Consider the following 18,587-nt stretch of genomic DNA (forward strand, 5'->3'; position numbering starts at 1 on the left):
AAAAAAAACCAGAAAAAAATACCCCGAAAAACAGGGAAAAATTACCACAAAAAAACAGAAAAAAATACCACGAAAAACGGAAAAATTAAACTTAAAAAAAAAACAACAAAAAAAATAAATTACTCAGAAAAACAGGGCTTTTTGTCAAGTCAATGCAATACGCTTCAGTACATTACAAATGGACCCAGTGATTTAAATTGGTAAAATCATTGAATAAAGCAGTTTCATGTCCAAAATTATTGTTTTTCTAATGCTGTTTGCCTCATCGTGGAGGGGCGGTCGATGGGAAAACACGAATGGCCCTGTCTAGAGCCAGTGTCTGCTTTGTCCGTTCTGGGCTACTGTAGAAACATGGCGGTGCACCATATCTCCGATCTCCCAATATAGATATAAACAGCTCGTGAAGGTAACGAAAGAGTGAAGAAAACATTGTTGCATTATATTTTATTTCTGCCAATATATCCCCCTAGTTGGTAATGACTATGACCCTACGTACATTGCTTGTAAGCTAGCTGCCGGGTTAGCTTACCCAGTTGCGTCGTCTTTTTGGAGCAATCAGTTGTCTTGTCTTGTTGTTCGCGGTCTGAAGTTGAATTTCCCAAACTCTCCTGTTTGCTTGAGCCTCATTTCAACTTGCTGCTCTCAGCCTTTTCTGAAGTTCGTCCCCTTGTAGACGCAAATTCAGAGAACACAAACAAACCCTTCAAGAGTCACTGCTACCCAAGAAGTGAGTCAAGTCGAGTGATGTCAAGCACAGCTGAAACATGGCTTCAATCAGATATGTGGCATCCTAAAGTTCTTTTAGTATGATTTGCATTCTCTTGTGTTCACCCTAGAACACGCGACGAAACAATTTCAGTATGTGTGTGTCCTCACATCCTTTATACGCCTGTGTTTTGGGGATTGTTTCCTGTTGTTCCAGATTGTTTTAACTGCTAAAAAACCCCCACTGCAGTTTGCTTTAGGTGTCTCAGTGTCATTATGTTCTTGTTATCACCTGGCCAGACAAACGTAACCAAAGCATGAAGCTCTTAAAGCATGCCTGGTGCGAACATGCCCTGAGTGTTAAGCGTGTATCTTTTCTCTGATATTACAATGACAGAGTGGACCGCAGATGCATAAAACCTGGCTCCAGTCCCACATTAACATTGCCTGTCTGCTGATAGATTGTCTCTGGCTGCATGTGCAATGCGTTAAGAGGCCTCCCGCCGTTGGTGGAAAGACACCTGCGTGATTGATGCGTGCTATTTAGCAGCGGGAAAGAACAAGTGCACCTCCGCTCCAGGGAGTGTTCGCCAGCACCTTGTACCGGACAGCTGTGGGTGGCCAGAGGGAGACGGAGAGAGGAAGTGAGGAATGGAGAGTGGAAGAGTCCGGAGAAAGGCGATAGTGAATAGAAATGGTGAAAAACTGAGGAGGAGAGAAGAGAGCGAGAGAGAGGAAGTTAAAGAGAAAAACTAAGATGAAATGAGAGACAGAAAAAAGTGGATGTGTGAGAAAAAGAGCAAGCGACCTACATCTGTTCCTCATTATCCTCCTGGCCTCCTCTCTGGTAATCGCTCCATCTGACATAACTCACAGCAGACCTCACTTTGACTACAGATGGGAGTCAATGGGAGGGGGGTAAAAGTTATTCAAGGCAAAGATGCGAAAGGTACGACTGATCTCTCTCACGCTGAACACGGGGAAACAGGAAGCAGAAAAATCCCCTCTGTCCCCAAAGTATTGCTGCATCAAAGGGAAATTCCAGTTTCATAGAACCTGGGATTGTTTTTTTCTCCCAGTGTTGGACATCATTCCTTTCGGTGATAATTACATCCTACTCACCAAGTTAATTGCTGAGATCTGGCAAGGCCGCAGCATTGCTAAACACAAGCAGCCAGATGATCAGACAGGTTGTAAATAAAGCCCCGGGTTGGCCAAATTTATTAAGACGAGAAAAAAAGAACAGAAGAATTATGACCTAACCAGTCATATTCAGAGAGGGATTATTACTAATGGATTATTACCACTTCACTTTTACCTCCAAATAAAGTGCTTTAGATAATCTGGCTCAACTGTTGGCTTGTTTACAGCCTGTCTCATAATGTGATGTTTGTGTGTGTGCAGATGTCTCATTACTTCGTCGAGTACAGTGTTATCAGAACTAAAAGAAATTATGGTTGAGACTAGAAAAATAAAACCAACACATGTGATATCTTGTTCGTATGTTCCAATTTAGTGCCCTGATATCTTGTGAGGTAATGGCCCTACCGGTTCAGCTACATACGTATGAGGGATGTCGACTGTCAAGTGCAAAGAATAATTTCGTGGGTGTCTGGCTGTCGAAAGCAAAAATAAGTGAAACTGACATCCCTAGTCAAAACGTTCTAGCTCTGACATACGACGTCCAAGGTACCCTGGGTGCGTTGGTTGGTGACGTTCTGGGACGCCGTGTCAACTTCTTCCTGTGCATACATTGTCTTCTTTCAAAATACACTTCTGTTTTCACAGGAAATGTACATTTTGCATACAGTCTCTTTCAAAATAAAAGCACTATGTCGTTACAACACTGCAAATTGATGTTTTTTTACCTTCAACAACAAACACACATGGATGTTTTGCGAACACGCAACTGGTTAGGTTTAGGAAAAAAGAACAGTGTTTGGCTTTACAATCTAATGGGAAGTGAACACTGGCCTCCTGGGTGAAAGTCCATGGTTGTTGGACCCATCCACCGCCCCTCTCGTGTCACTTGGTGGTGGTTGTGACACATCTTTATCAGCTGATCTGTCAATCAGGGACGATGAATAGGGACGAGGGGGCATACATGCTCTCCCACACCTGGAGCAGCATCCTGGAGAGGCGGCGGACGGACAGCAGGTGGCGTGATCGTCCTGCCAAAACAGACAGAAAGACGCGTCACAACCACCACCAAGTGACACTTCTGAGGAAGGCGGAATTTTCCGCCAAAACATGTCAAGGTATGTAACATCCTAACATGTCTGAGATAAAAGGACAACTAAAGTCATTAGGTGTACTTTTTGTCTGTATCTGACGCCAGAAGTCAATGACCAAGTGCCTGTTTTCGATGACTTCGGCGTGAGACCATGTTGCCATAGTACGTATCATGACATTGCGTACATAACTTAAAATAACAACATTGTCCGTTTGTTTGTTTGTTTGTTTGTTTGACCTGTCCACTGATCCAAACTTCCTCCTTACACGAACTTTGTCGCTCTTTATACAATGTGACCTGACTTCAACCCGTTCTCATTCCAAAGTCATCAAATACCGCTACTTGGTCATCGATTTCCGCGTCAGACACCAACGGAAAAACAGACATCCTTTTGCAGTGGCACGTTACATAATTGGACAGCGTCAGTTAACAACGCCACAGGACGGCGTCAGTTTGAAATGCCACTGGACAGCAATCTAAGTTAAGGACCTGGAAAGTCCCTATAGGGCGGGCGGGACGGGTGGTGGATGGGTCCAACAAACACCGGACTTTCACCCTGGAGTTCGGTGTTTGCTTCTCTTATAAATGTTGAGCCAAACCATGATGTTTTTTTATCTAAACCTAACCATCTGCGTTTGTTGCGCTAGGTATTAAACGTAAACAAGAGGTCTTTTACTCACTTTTTCAGTTTATTTTGAAAAAGACTGTGTCTGAAGTATATTTTAAAGACAATGCATGCAACAGGCACAAATAGGCACCTTCTCCCAGAACGCCAACAACAGATGCACCCAGGATTCCTAGTGGTCATATGTTGACGTGATCACAGCCTTCTCAGGCTCACGATTACGGGGCTTATATACTGATTATGGTGCATTACTTTTCATAGGTAATTGAGGAAAGTAAAATGTGCCAAATAAATAAAACAGTTGGGACAAACAGTGAATGAGTGCAGCCTGCACTACTCCAGCTGACCTCGACCTCTGATCCCTCTTTGAAGAGGCAGCAAAACAATGATAAACTCCCTCAAAAGAAGGGTGTCCCAAGAAATAAGAAATTACACGTATGCAAATGGGGAAGGGGAGGTGAAGAGTGTGTTATTATAATCAGATTCTCCTCAGTATCTCGCAGGTCATTGAATTCTTGAGGATGTGCAGAGGCTGTTGAGGCCTCTGCCTGCACTTAATCACGATGTCTTGAAATGAGATCCGTAGTCGCCGCGAGGAGCCCCCGGGGGCCGGCGGCCCACTTGTGGACTCGGGAAGGTCAGGCCCCTATTGTGCTCCTCGATGGTCAAGTGCTCTTTTTTAATCACGGAGCTGCTCTCGCTCAGAGTATTGCAATCATTCAGACACCAGAATCCCGTTGTCCGGAGCGGCGGTGGGATATGCAAGGTGTTTTTTGTGTAATTAGATTGCGGATACTGTGGAAGCAGGTGTGACATTTGGCAGGTTATAGCAGCACCTGTGACATGACTTATTCCTGCCGTTTACATCCAAATATCACAGCTGCGCAATTTCCAAGAACAAATTCATATACAAGAAGCCTCCATTTGAACCTAGACGCACAATATTTAAATGCACTTTGAATAATGACCTTATCTTACATCCTCAAAACCCAAGGACTTCTATATGAGAAGAGAGAAGTCGTCCGCTCTCCATTAGTCATGTCTCAATCCCCCACTATTCATGTAACAGCCACTACTACTTTTGTCAATGTCCTGTACAATGTCCTAAATTCCTAGTTCAGGCAGCACCACACCAACAAGTGTGTTATGCAAATGTCGAAGACTGAAAGGTATTACTTTGATTTGGAAAGTTTCTTGCTCCTGCTTGTGATCTCGCTTATTAGTCCCCTCTGAAAAGCTTAAATCAACGAAACGCCTTAAATACACTTTGTAAATTCAGTTTTTTGTCACTGGAACCGAGAAGCCAAGGCACCAATTAAGATCAGTGGGTTTCCCGTTTCATGTGTCTCCTTTTGTTTTACAGGAGGGGGTACAGTCTGCTTTTAAACTTTGGTTTGTAACACCCTGGCTTTTCATCCCAATTTTTGTGGAAAGATCAAAAGGCGGTGTCCAGCATTTGTGAAATTCTACAATTAGTGGTACTCGCACGAAGATACACCAGTACACACCCAATATGTACCAACTAAATAGAAGGCAAATTTGAGATGATTGGCCCACCTACGCTCAGATATATAACATTTGTTAGTCTTTGGCAGATCTAATCTGTCTCCAGTTTCTACCTCGGGCCCAGTCTCGTGAGATAGTCCAGGAGCAAAGTTCCTGAAGGTGTGTGCGGGTGAAAGGATCAAGCAGAAATTTAACAGACTAGAGGGAAAGGACTCCAGCGAAGACGCCTCACAGCTGTAAAAACACAGACACACACTCTCACGCGGGGACGAGCAGGAGCCTCGGAGTGGCAGCTCCAGGTGACTGCACACCTTGACTTCCATTTATCAAAATCCTGTTTACACTGGCTGACAGGGCCGAGCCGCGGAGGAATCGACTTCCCAGGAAAGATGGATGTGGCACGCTCCACAGCTGTGAGAAAAGCCTGGCAGCTGTGGCCAGAGGCGATTCCCAAAGATTTGGAGGGGAATTGGTGTTGCACTGGGGTGGCAATCTGGCATGAAGTGCTTGTTGGAAGGAAAAATATGTACTGTGATTTAGAGAAACACTATTTTGTGAGTACATTCTGGGGGCAAAGCATCACTTAAATAATTTTTGCAGAGTGTGAGGGATACACTGCTCCATATTCACACCTAGGAGCTGTCCATTATAATAAACGTCCTCACCAGCCACAGTATGGTTCATATGCCCTTAGGCAAGGTACCAAACCCTAAACTCTAGTTGGAGCTGCTCAGTGACCCCCCAGAAGAAAACGTTTGTTGTACTGGGCAGCCCTTGGTGTGAAGTCATGTATTTTTAAAATTAAAGAAGGTCGCCTCAGACAAATGTAATTGAATGCATAATTGAAAGTGATCAACACATGTTTCTCATTGGCTTTCCCAAACTTGAATTTGTATGTCTGTCTTTTTGTCAGCAATGAAACTTGGCTATTTCTAAAATCAAATGAAAAGGAAAATAGACCAGACAGGCCGGGACTATTGGTGCTGCAGTGATAGTTTAGGCTTGCTGGGAAGCTGACGGAGCTCCTTGGCTCCTGTCTGAACCTGAAGGCTCCATTGAGCACTGTCGTCTCCACCACGAAGCACCCCAAAGTCGGGAAGCCGCCTGCTTCCTTTTTGACTTTTGCACCTCTGCAGAGTTCTATCGTCTCTAGCATAAAGCGCACAGAGTCTGGCCATGGAGTTCTGCAGGTGTTTCATGGTGCTTCCACTTCTTGTCTGAACCCAGCATTCTCAACCAGGTGTGCTCTTAGGTACCAAAATTCGGCAGTGATTGATTTAAGATGTATCAATACTTGGTGGTACTAGGGGTGTGCCATATCATCTCGTTCACGATAATACCAGTATGATTTTTTTATTATCATATAAAAATGTCATATCGTGATACTCGCAATATTTTGACTTGTTGACATATGCCATACTGTTACCCATGGCAACAACACGGATGGCTATAAGGGAAATTATTACCGACTCCACGATGGTTCCAAAACTAGGAGCAGCTTCAGTAGTGTGGAATAAACTGTGGCGTCCTGAATGTTTTATGAACAGCCCCGGACTTCTCAGACTCTTTTAGTGACTAACCGCTCAGAGGGAACTCATTCAGCGGCTCCTCTGGCAGCAGCACAGTGGGGAGTTGGTGTAGTCAAGTGATTTTCAATCCACTTTATTTATATAGCACATTTTACAAACGGAGGTTTCCAAAGTGCTGCACTGAAACAGAAATGAAATACTAAAAACCAATACTAAATAAAATACTAAACACCAATACTAAATAAAATACTAAAAACCAATACTTAATAAAATACTAAAAACCAATACTAAATAAATTACTAAAAACCAATACTTAATAAATTACTAAAAACCAATACTAAATAAAATACTAAAAACAATACTTTATAAAATACTAAAAACCAATACTAAATAAATTACTAAAAACCAATACTAAATAAAATACTAAAAACCAATACTTAATAAAATACTAAAAACCAATACTTTATAAAATACTAAAAACCAATACTTAATAAAATACTAAAAACCAATACTAAATAAAATACTAAAAACCAATACTTAATAAAATACTAAAAACCAATACTAAATAAAATACTTAAAACCAATATTTAATAAAATACTAAAAACCAATACTAAATAAAATACTAAAAACCAGTACTAAATAAAATACTAAAAACCAATACTAAATAAAATACTAAAAACCAATACTTAATAAAATGCTAAAAACCAATACTTTATAAAATACTAAAAACCAATACTAAATAAAATACTAAAAACCAATACTTTATAAAATACTAAAAACCAATACTTTATAAAATACTAAAAACCAATACTAAATAAATTACTAAAAACCAATACTTAATAAAATACTAAAAACCAATACTAAATAAAATACTAAAAACCAATACTTAATAAAATACTAAAAACCAATACTAAATAAAATACTAAAAACCAATACTTAATAAAATACTAAAAACCAATACTAAATAAAATACTAAAAACCAATACTTAATAAAATACTAAAAACCAATACTAAATAAAATACTAAAAACCAATACTTAATAAAATACTAAAAACCAATACTAAATAAAATACTAAAAACCAATACTTAATAAAATACTAAAAACCAATACTAAATAAAATACTAAAAACCAATACTTAATAAAATACTAAAAACCAATACTAAATAAAATACTAAAAACCAATACTTAATAAAATACTAAAAACCAATACTAAATAAAATACTAAAAACCAATACTTAATAAAATACTAAAAACCAATACTAAATAAAATACTAAAAACCAATACTTAATAAAATACTAAAAACCAATACTAAATAAAATACTAAAAACCAATACTTAATAAAATACTAAAAACCAATACTAAATAAAATACTAAAAACCAATACTTAATAAAATACTAAAAACCAATACTAAATAAAATACTAAAAACCAATACTTAATAAAATACTAAAAACCAATACTAAATAAAATACTAAAAACCAATACTTAATAAAATACTAAAAACCAATACTAAATAAAATACTAAAAACCAATACTAAATAAAATACTAAAAACCAATACTAAATAAAATACTAAAAACCAATACTAAATAAAATACTAAAAACCAATACTAAATAAAATACTAAAAACCAATACTAAATAAAATACTAAAAACCAATACTAAATAAAATACTAAAAACCAATACTAAATAAAATACTAAAAACCAATACTAAATAAAATACTAAAAACCAATACTAAATAAAATACTAAAAACCAATACTAAATAAAATACTAAAAACCAATACTAAATAAAATACTAAAAACCAATACTAAATAAAATACTAAAAACCAATACTAAATAAAATACTAAAAACCAATACTAAATAAAATACTAAAAACAGTAATATAATCAAATAAGAGCAATAAATTAAAAACAATAAATAAAAACAAATAAAATCATTAAGAAAATCAATAAAAGAAATTAAAAGACACATACATACACACACACAACTGTCATGCTACGTTAAAAGCCAGAGAATAAAAGTGAGCCTTAAGACGAGACTTAAAAGTTTCAACTGTGGGGGCTATTTTAATCTGAGGGGGTAGGGAGTTCCACAGTTTAGGGGCAACCACAGAGAAAGCTTGTTCGCACCTGGTTTTAAGTCTGGTCTTAGGGACCGCGAGCTGGAGCTGACCAGTGGACCTCAGTGATGTGTAGATTTGAATGAGGTCCAAAATGTACGTAGGGGCCAGTCCATTCAAAGATTTAAAAACAAACAATGAAATTTTAAAATCAATCCTAAAACGAACAGGAAGCCAGTGCAGCGAGGCCAGAATGGGGGTTATGTGCTCGTGTTTCTGGCTTCCTGTTGATTTATATGTATAGATCCCAGGGGACATTTTTTTACTTCGGAGCTGTTTCAATGTGTAATTTGTGGTAGATTTATTTAGTTGAACAGAATCTGAATCTCATTGTGATACTATTTCAGGGCCGTATCTCCCACTCCTAGGTGGTACTGAAAACATTTGGTCACTATCCTGAAAAGCTGTAGAGTGGGTCGTCTGTTAATCAGAAGATCAGCAGTTCCATCCCTGGCTCCTCCAGTTCACACGTCTAACTATTCTTGGGCAAGATACTGGTCCCAAACTGGTTCCAATGGCACAGCCTTTGGTGTGTGAGCACGTGTGAATCTCTAAACTGAGTAGCAGGTGGCACCTTGTGTGGTAGCCTTGGCCAGCAGTGTGTGAATGTGTGTGTGAATGGGTGAATTGGAGTTGCTGGGAAGATGAGAAAGATGCTTGCGACGCATGCGAGTTTGGTGACGAACCTTAATGGTTTCAAACCTGTTTAGCTTGCTGGTGGTGATATGATTATCATGCTGATATCGTGCTTTCGTGGTGCACACTCACAAACGCACTCTCAATTAAATTTGCACAAACCAGTTGACATACAATAACCTCAGAGCTTTCAGGACCCCTGGACTTCATGGGGCCCTGGGGCGACTGCCCGTTTTGCCCGGTTGCTAATCCAGCCTCCTGAACTGCTTGATTCTGCTCGTTCCCTCCAGGAGGAGAGAAAGACAAACAGAGGTAAGATCAAAGGTCAGCAGTACAGTTTAGACTTCACCGCGGAAACAAATTATGCTCATAAATACGACTAAATGATAAATAATCCTTTCCTGGGCCAGCGCTACTTCCTGTCGGAGCAGGAGATCAGCTCAGTTTCACTGCCCACACAGCTCACACTCTTTGGCTTTTGTAGGGCAGCGAACATGTGACACAATAATGTAATAAGGTAAGCTTCACTTAAATACAGGAGAGGCGTATTAGATATTTTTATGGCTTAAAAAGAATGCATAATAACGTACTGCTGAAATTGCCTCTGGGAGTTGGATCGGAGTGTAGGAGGGTGGCAGAGGATTGTGCATGTAAGAAAAAAAAAAATCTCTTCCCCTTGCTGTGTTCCTGAGCTCAGATAAGCCAACATTTCCTCCCTGTTTGGGTTTATTTTCCTACGGCTTTAGAGTCAGGCTTCATATCCCACGCTACAAAGCCTCTGCTCGGTTGAAACCGTAGCCGTCTAAAACCTGGGCTCGTCGTGTCCTCTTGCGTGACCCCCACCCCCAGTGTTGACCCCTCAGCTGATACCCCCGAAGTACACAGGAAGCACGCACACCATCATGAGGAGTACATATGTTAAGTATGTATCATTTACATTCCAGTGGATTTACTGCAGGAAAGCGGCACACAAAGACGGAGATGAAAATTAGAATCTAGCTAATAAACTTCTTGCAAAAAGATTTAAAGCTGCACTTATCAATCACCTGAGTAGCTTAACAAATACTGATCAGCTTTGTTAACGTTTCTATCAGACGCTTATACTAACACAACTTCAAAGAGCACCTTAACCGTGGTCGATGGGGGCCAACCTGGGAATGGCGTGGGTGCAAACTCACACATAAACTGGTATTTTCTTTTTTCTTTTTCCTGTTGCCGAGGAAAATAAACCACCGTGGAGCCCCTCTCTCCCCCTCAGGCTCTCTCCCACGTTTAACATGTTATCCTCCACATCTGTAATAATAAGGGGTCATTTGTTGTGATTACGGCTTTTATCTGCGACCTGCATCTTACATCCACAACATCCTCTCCGTTACACCTTCCTCCCAGTGCCGGTGTGTTTACACTCACAACGTTGGGCTCTTGTCTGGGGAGGCTACACTTGATTCACTGGTACTGTGACAGGTATGCATAAACAGTAACCTTGTACAATAATATACAGTACAGGGAAAGGTGGAGTGATATCCATACTGATGCCTTTATGCTGCAGCTGCTGCTCAGAACGTCCCAGGTTTGCATCCAGCCTTGTTGCATGTCATTCCACATCTCTTGATATTTTCAGGTGTTCTAGATAAGTGTGACTTATTTTAGTGAAATGTATATTTTCATTTATGACTGCCGAACCTACTACCTCTAATATTGCCATGACAACTCATTTGTACATTTGTAAAGCAACATAGCTCAGATTACTTGTACATGAGCTGAGTTTCTCTTCAGGAGGAGGAGGGAATGGTGGATGGCATGACCACTGTTTGAGACCAACAAAACAAGTCATTTTTAAAGAGACGTTTCAAACGTTTGTAGCCAAAAAAGCAAGTTCCAGCCATGTTTGTGACAACAGAACGGATATTTTTTAAATGAGAATTCGGGACATTTCCAGCTCTATTTGTAGCAACAATAGCAAGCAAGCAAAACTTTATTTATATAGCACATTTCATTCACAGAGCAAATAACAATCAAATAGTTACGGCCATCAAGTAATCAGTAAAACTAGTTTAAAACAATATGAAATTATAAAACCATAAGAGTAAGAATAAAATAATAGTTGAGTGCAGAAATGGACTGCTAAAAGATAAAAAGGATAAAATCATTAAAATAATTAAAACCAATGAAACCAGTTGGCCAGCATAGCTAAAAAGGAAAGTTTTGAGTTTAGTTTTAAAAGAAGCTAATGTTGGAGCAAACTTAACATGATAGGGTAGGCTGTTCCATCGGGTTGGAGCATAAGAGCTAAAAGCAGCCTCGCCAATTTTCATGGAGACCCGGGGAATAGCCAGACGGCCTGTTCCAGATGACCTGAGGGGTCGACCTGGATGGCAGACACATATTGAGGTGCTAGCCCATGTAGGGCCTTGAAAACCAGTATTAAACTTTTAAAATCAGTTCTAAAATTTACCAGGAGCCAGTGAAATGACCTCAACACAGGTGTTATGTGGTCATATTTTCTTTTTCTCGTTAAAACTCGATCAAGATGCTTTTGAGGTATTCCAGTGAGCAGTGCGTTACAGTAGTCTAGCCGACTGGAGATAAAAGCATGGACGCGGCGTCATCCTGGGATAAAAAGCTCCTAATCTTATAAATATTTCTTAAATGATAAAAAAAACAGTTTTGACTATGTTGCTAATGTGGCTCTGGAAGGTGAGGTCAGAATCAATGATGACGCCAAGGTGTCTGACCATGGATATTCTTTAACAAGAGTTTGAGACATTTCCAGCCGTGTTTGTAGCAACACAAGCAGGTTTTTAATGACAATTCAGGACATTTACAGCTGTGTTTGCAGCAAAAAAGCAAGTTTTTTTTAACCGAAGTTTGGTACATTTTCAGCCTTGTTTATGGCAAACACAGCGGATATTTTTAACAAGAGTTTGGGACATTTCCAGCCAATTTTGTAGCAACACGAGCAGGTATTTTTTGACCAGACATCATGACATGAACAACCATGACTGTAGCAAAAAATGCAGGTTTTTTTAATGAGAGTTCTGGACATTTCCAGCTGTGTTTGAAGCGAAAAAAGCATTACTTTTTTTTGTTTAATTGTATTTATTTTATCAAGAGGTCTGGAAATTTCCTGCAATATTTGTAGCCCAAAACAAAAAAAAAGGTTATTTTATAACCTCCAGTTTTCAGCTGTGTTTGTTGTGACAAAAGCTAAAATACTTTAACAACAGTTAGAGACATTTCCAGCCGTGTTTGTAGCAACACAAGCAGGTATTTTTTTAATGACAATTCGGGACATTTCCAGCCGCGTTTGCAGCAAAAAAAGCAAGTATTTTTAACCAAAGTTTGGTACATTGTCAGCCATGTTTATAGCAAACACAGCGGATATTTTTTACAAGAGTTTGGGACATTTCCAGCCAATTTTGTAGCAACACGAGCAGGTGTTTTTTTAATGAGACATCATGACATGAGAGTTCTGGACATTTCCAACTGTGTTTGTAGCAAAAAAAAAAAAAAAAAAAAAAATAAAAAAATATATATATATATATATTTATTTTATCTAGAGGTCTAGAAATTTCCTGCAATATTTGTAGCCCAAAAAAAAAAAGGTTATTTTATAACCTCCAGTTTTCAGCCATGTTTGTAGAGACAAAAGCTAATATACTTTATGAGTTCGAGACATTTCCAGCTCTGTTTGTAGCAACAATAGCGGGTATTTTTTGATGAGAGGTGAGGACATTTTCAACAGTTTTTGCAGCTACAAAATTGCTTATTTTGTAATGTGAAGTCGGGATATTTTCAGCTGCATTTGTAGCAACAAAGCAGCTATTTTTAAACAAAAGTTTGGGACTCTCTCAGCTTTGTTTGTCGCGACAAAAGCCGGTATTTTTCAAAGAGATATCAGGGACATTTCCAGCCATGTTTATAGTGACCCACCCTAAAGCTGGAATCTTTTATTAAGAGTTGAGATATTTCCTGATGTGTTTGCAGCAATCAAATGGAGTATTTTTAAATCAGAGGTCAGGACATTTCCAGCCATTTTGTGTTGTGACCAAACCGGTTATTTTAAGCCGAAACATAATGTTTTCCTGTTGTTTTTGGGCCTAAACCGAACCACAAGTTAACCACTGATTTGCCACAACACAAATTAAAAGTTTCAGCATGTCCACAACATATAAAACATACAGTGTAATATATTAGTGGTTTGCAGAAATGCACAATGCCACATTTATCGTGGTGATTGGGTCGGACAGCTCCTCCTATACTGCATCATCACTGTCAGTGGTATCAGTCTCACTCTGATAAACATTCTCCTCTTAACGTCATACATTCAGCTCAGTCACACTGGAATCAAACAGAACAAAAGTAACATTCATTTGTGTGTGTGTGTGTGTGTGTGTGTGTGAACTTTTGTCCAGCCAACACTTCATTGTATCTCGGCGATCTCTCAAAAGAAAGTGATATCTTTTGTTGGCGAGATGGGAAACATTGGGGCGTCTCCCAGATTTGGCTCGAGCGCTGAGGAACTGTCGGAGGATGTGACAGTATTGTGTCGGGGGAATAATGTAACTTGTCAAAGTGGTAAACAGCGTTGCGAGGAGTGGTCCAGCGACGGTGTCAGAAGTGTCTGCGGCCCTGACATAATAAAAGGCAACGACTTCCTCATGAAGTGGGGAAGTTTTATTGTGTAGGAAGTCTGTCTTGACGTTTTGAGAAAGAAAGAGAGTGACAGCAACGTTAAGATAATTTATTCATCTGCTTTTATTGTCTTATTTTCTCAATGGACATATTTTGTCGTTCATTAACTCGTCTCTGTCGTGTTTTTGTGCTGTGCTGGGATCTTTATATTTTTAATTTCAGTGTCACTTGCACACATCTTATTTTTCTTGGCAGGTTTTATCACTAGAGAGAAGCAGTTCCTCAACTGTACCGCGCTCATATCTCCCTCAATCTCCATTATCCCTTCTTCCACACCTTAGAACAGATTAGAGCGTCGCTTGCTATCTCCATCCAGATCTAACCGGATTAAGGGGATAAAAAGCCACACTTTAACGTTTCCAGACAATTACCTTTAAAAACCCACTTCAGTTCAGTTTATCCGCTTTTTTGTTTGTCAAAAAAAAAAAGAAGGAAGATTTCTCCCACCTTTTTTCTCTGCAGATATAAATCAGCGATGCAGGGGTGAATCAGAAGGTGGGTAAATCCAGGCAGTAATCATCACTTAAACAGCCGTCAGTTTGAACACGGGTGGATTATATTTTAATCTTTTATTTACCTCGCAAGAAGCGATATTGCCTTAAGGGCTGGTTCACCCAAATTACAAATCAAAACACACTATATTTTCCTCTCTTACCTCCAGTGGTGTCTGTGCAGATAAAGATTTGGTTTTATTTTGAGACATTTACCTCTGGGACTTCTTCCTCCACCTCACTACAAGAGCCAATTTATATGACTTTACTTCTCCCTGAAATAATTCCTGACTTCAGAAAGGTAACGATGACATTATTCTGAACACATTGGCAGGTTTATGCCACATGTGATTGTCCTGCCGGCTGCAGACCAAATCCAAGAATAGAAACATTTGTTTGTATATTTAATACAAAAAAATGTTTAGCCGAAGTGAAACAATACCGTTGGAGATGTTTTGCAAGATCCGGATATGTGAGGTTTGTACATGTGAATGTGATTTACTCCAATAATACGTTTCCAAGGAATAATATTTACACATTGGAGATTAATATCGTACTTACTTTGTCAGAGACACTCAACATCAGTATCCCTGTGCTGACCCTCACAAACACACACCAGCACGTCCTGCCATGTTTACGCATTCTTGTGCATGTAGAGGCTTGTGAGGCACAAATCCACTCACTCACTTTGTGCCTGTTTTTGAAATATTTATTCTTAATCGCACACACAAGTCATTAACCCGTTCCCACTCTCAACTCGTCATACAGTGATGCTTGATTGGTGGCCCTTTACATCAGATATCCAGGCATCTTTTAGCAGAGCGAGAAAGTTCATTTCGGGTGGCAGGGAGAGATGGTGGATGGGTCAAACAAACACAGGACTTTCACCTACGAGACCAGTAGGTGAAAGTCCTGTGTAAAACCAGAAGTAAGTGCTGAGTTATTTAAGAACGTTGCGTAGTATCACATTAATAAGAAATGTGCTTATTTTAACCCAATCTACACCAAAAAAAAAAAAATAAATCTATGGTGGAAGTATTTTCAGACGAGACTGTAAGCATGTAATGAGCGGAACTGTTCATTTCCCGTTCAGTTCCTGGTCCGTCAAGCTAGCATGGAGCTCACACTGTAACTAACTGCACTCCCTGACGATCTATTAAGTTTTTGGAAAGGGTTTGGAAAGCGATTTGACAAAAGGGTCTACAATGTGCATTTGAAGCATGTGTCCATGACGCCAAACTGACTCAGCAGCAAAAACAGGTCGAAAAGGGTAAAAAGATAGTTAGAAGCTAAAGCCTAACGTACAAGTCACAGTGTAAAAGTGAACCACCACATCACTGACGATCACGACAGAAGACTATGAAAATAAAGGAAAACAGATTTTCCACTGCCTGTGTGTCATCACAGTGTGTGCAGATGAGCGACAATCTTTCTTAAGTGTTATGATCGTTCAGTGTATATATTCAGTAGGCTATATCTGCAGTCGCTAGCTAGCTAACCGTAAGTGCTGATATCGTAGGCAACTGGACTTGCTTGCGTTTCTTGAAGACGTTTCCCCTCTCATCTGAGAAGCGTCATCAGTTCTAAATGACTGGTACGAAGTAGCAGGCTATAAACCCCGTGTGGGTGGGAACCCTTGCAGAGTCCCGAGAACTGAAGAAGCTTCTTGGATGAGAGGCGAAACGTCTTCAAGAAACGCAAGCGAGTCCAGTTGCCTACGATATTAGCAATTACGATTACCATGACCTGGATGACTGAGAATCTTCACCGACTAGCTATCTAACCCCTACACTTCTTGATTTTGGTTTTAGAACGGGAAAGAATGAACTGAGTAACTCACCATGGTGTGTAGGGCCATCGACCAAGCGTCAGTATTCGATGACTTGAGAGTGAGGATGTGTAGAAGTCACAACACATCTTCTTCAGATTTACATCAACTTCGTTTTTGTTCCCAACCTCCATCCTAAGCTAAACTGAATCTTATTTCTTCTCTTTACCCAAAACCTGCACCAAAAACCAAAAGAAAACCTTTAAAGAAGTCTCACTTCCTGTCTTTGTGACTGCTTCCATATCCGATCATCTCGTTCAGACAGGGGACACAGAATTAGGCCAACCCAGGTGGTACGAGTCAAACAAACACCCCTCATCTTCCACACAGACAAACACAAACACACCCCGCCCCAAAACTGCCCTGGCGTTACTTCCCTAAACCCCCGTAACCATCCGACTGCAGACAGTTACCCCCCTTCATTAAATCCCAGCCCTAGGTGAACTCCTTCTTGGCTCAGGCCACTGCCGCCTCCTTCAGCAGCAGCTCAGAGAGAGACGGGGAGAGGTGAGGTGATGGTGGGGGGGCATCTGCCTCTCTTATTGATTCATTCATTTGCTGTGCATACTTAAAGCAGCAGCAGGCAGGATTTTAATACAGTAACTTTTAGTTCGGCGAACTAAAGTAACAAAGGCAAAATGAGCAATTAGAGGAGCACTGTTTGTACTTTAGAACATCAGTGCTCTGATGCACCGGCGTCTTTATGGCCTGATGGCGTTTAAACTGTTTCGGACACACGCACACCAATAGCAGGTTACTAAGATGATATCTAAAGCCACCAAGCAGCGACACTATTGTTGTAATTTCCAGCATTGAGAGGCCAGATTCTGTTCCAGCCTCAGGGCTCTATGTGGCTTCACAGACACATACATCCGAGACACGCACTGCATCATCTTCAGTCCAGCTGATGTGATTGTACCCACATAATGCTGTCACTGATGGCTTCCGTTTCTGAGTTGTCTGCAGGAAAATGGCTGTTTCGGCGTTGTATTGAAGTAACACTGTTTTATTCCGCGCTGAAAACACATTGTGGGTGATGGAGGAAGTGGAAGAAATATTCAGTTCAGAACTTTAACGCTTCAAAGTTTGTTTCCTTTCTGAAAGTCGTAGCAAAATGCAATCGAGTATGTTTTATGACTGAAATGAACACAAACATTTTAGGCCTTCAGTCAGTACAGGTATAATGATGTCACATACGCTCATGACCTTTGACCTTGTTGGATTGTTTCATGCCTCTGTGCTGGCGATAGCTGTGGCCGGAGGCATTAATTTTTCAGGTTGTCCATCTGTCCGCACACCTCATTCTTGTACACCTGATATCCCAAGAACGCCTTGAGGGAGCTTCTTCAAATTTGGCACAAACATTCAATTGGACCGAAGAATCAGGTGTTCAGATTTTGGTGGTCAAAGGTCAAACCTTCAGGTCAGCATGGCCCTGTCTGTTGCAGTCTTGTGAATACCCTATCTCAAGAACACCTTGAGGAAATTAACTCAAATTTGACACAAACATCTAGGCCTACTTTGGACTTAATGATGAACTGATGAGATTTTGGTGGTGAGAGGTCACTGTGACCTTGCATGCACTTCATTCTCATGAGCACAATATCTCAAGAATGCATTGAGAGAATTTTATAAAATTTGGCACAAACATTCACTTGGACCGAAGGATAAGGTGCTTAGATTTTGGTGGTCAAAGGTCAAATGTTAAGGTCACCGTGACCCTGTCTGTCGCAGTCTTGTGAATACCCTATCTCAAGAACACCTTGAGGAAATTAACGCAAATTTGGCACAAACATCTACTTGGACTTAATGATGAACTGATTAGATTTTGGTGGTGGTAAAAAGTCAAAGATCAAGGTCGATGGATAAGGTGTTTAGATTTTGGTCGTCAAAGTTCAAAGGTTCAGGTCAGCGTGACCCTGTCTGTCGCAGTCTTGTGAATACCCTATCACAAGAGCACCTTGAGGAAACTTCTGCAAATTTGACACAAACATCTACTTGGACTTAATGATGAACTGATGAGATTTTGGTGGTTAAAGGTCAAGGTCACTGTGACATGGCATTCATTTCATTCTCGTGAACACAATATCTCAAGAATGCATTGAGGGAATTTTATCAAATTTGGCACAAACATTCACTTGGACAGATTGATAAGGTGCTTAGATTTTGGTGGTCAAAGGTCAAACGTTAAGGTCACTGTGACCCTGTCTGTTGC

At 40.0% G+C, this 18,587-nt stretch overlaps 1 protein-coding gene across 1 annotated transcript in view; it reads right to left on the minus strand.

Annotated features, from left to right (window-relative positions):
- Positions 1-18,587, minus strand: part of LOC126401616 (uncharacterized) — a 153,990-nt gene that overhangs the window by 17,739 nt on the left and 117,664 nt on the right. Inside the window, exon 5 of the mRNA XM_050062941.1 lies at positions 2,810-2,876. Within this exon, the coding sequence (XP_049918898.1) occupies positions 2,810-2,876 (67 nt within the window). The remainder of the gene's footprint in view (positions 1-2,809; positions 2,877-18,587) is intronic.

This window comes from Epinephelus moara, chromosome 15, assembly GCF_006386435.1.
Source record: "Epinephelus moara isolate mb chromosome 15, YSFRI_EMoa_1.0, whole genome shotgun sequence".
NCBI lineage: Eukaryota > Metazoa > Chordata > Actinopteri > Perciformes > Serranidae > Epinephelus > Epinephelus moara.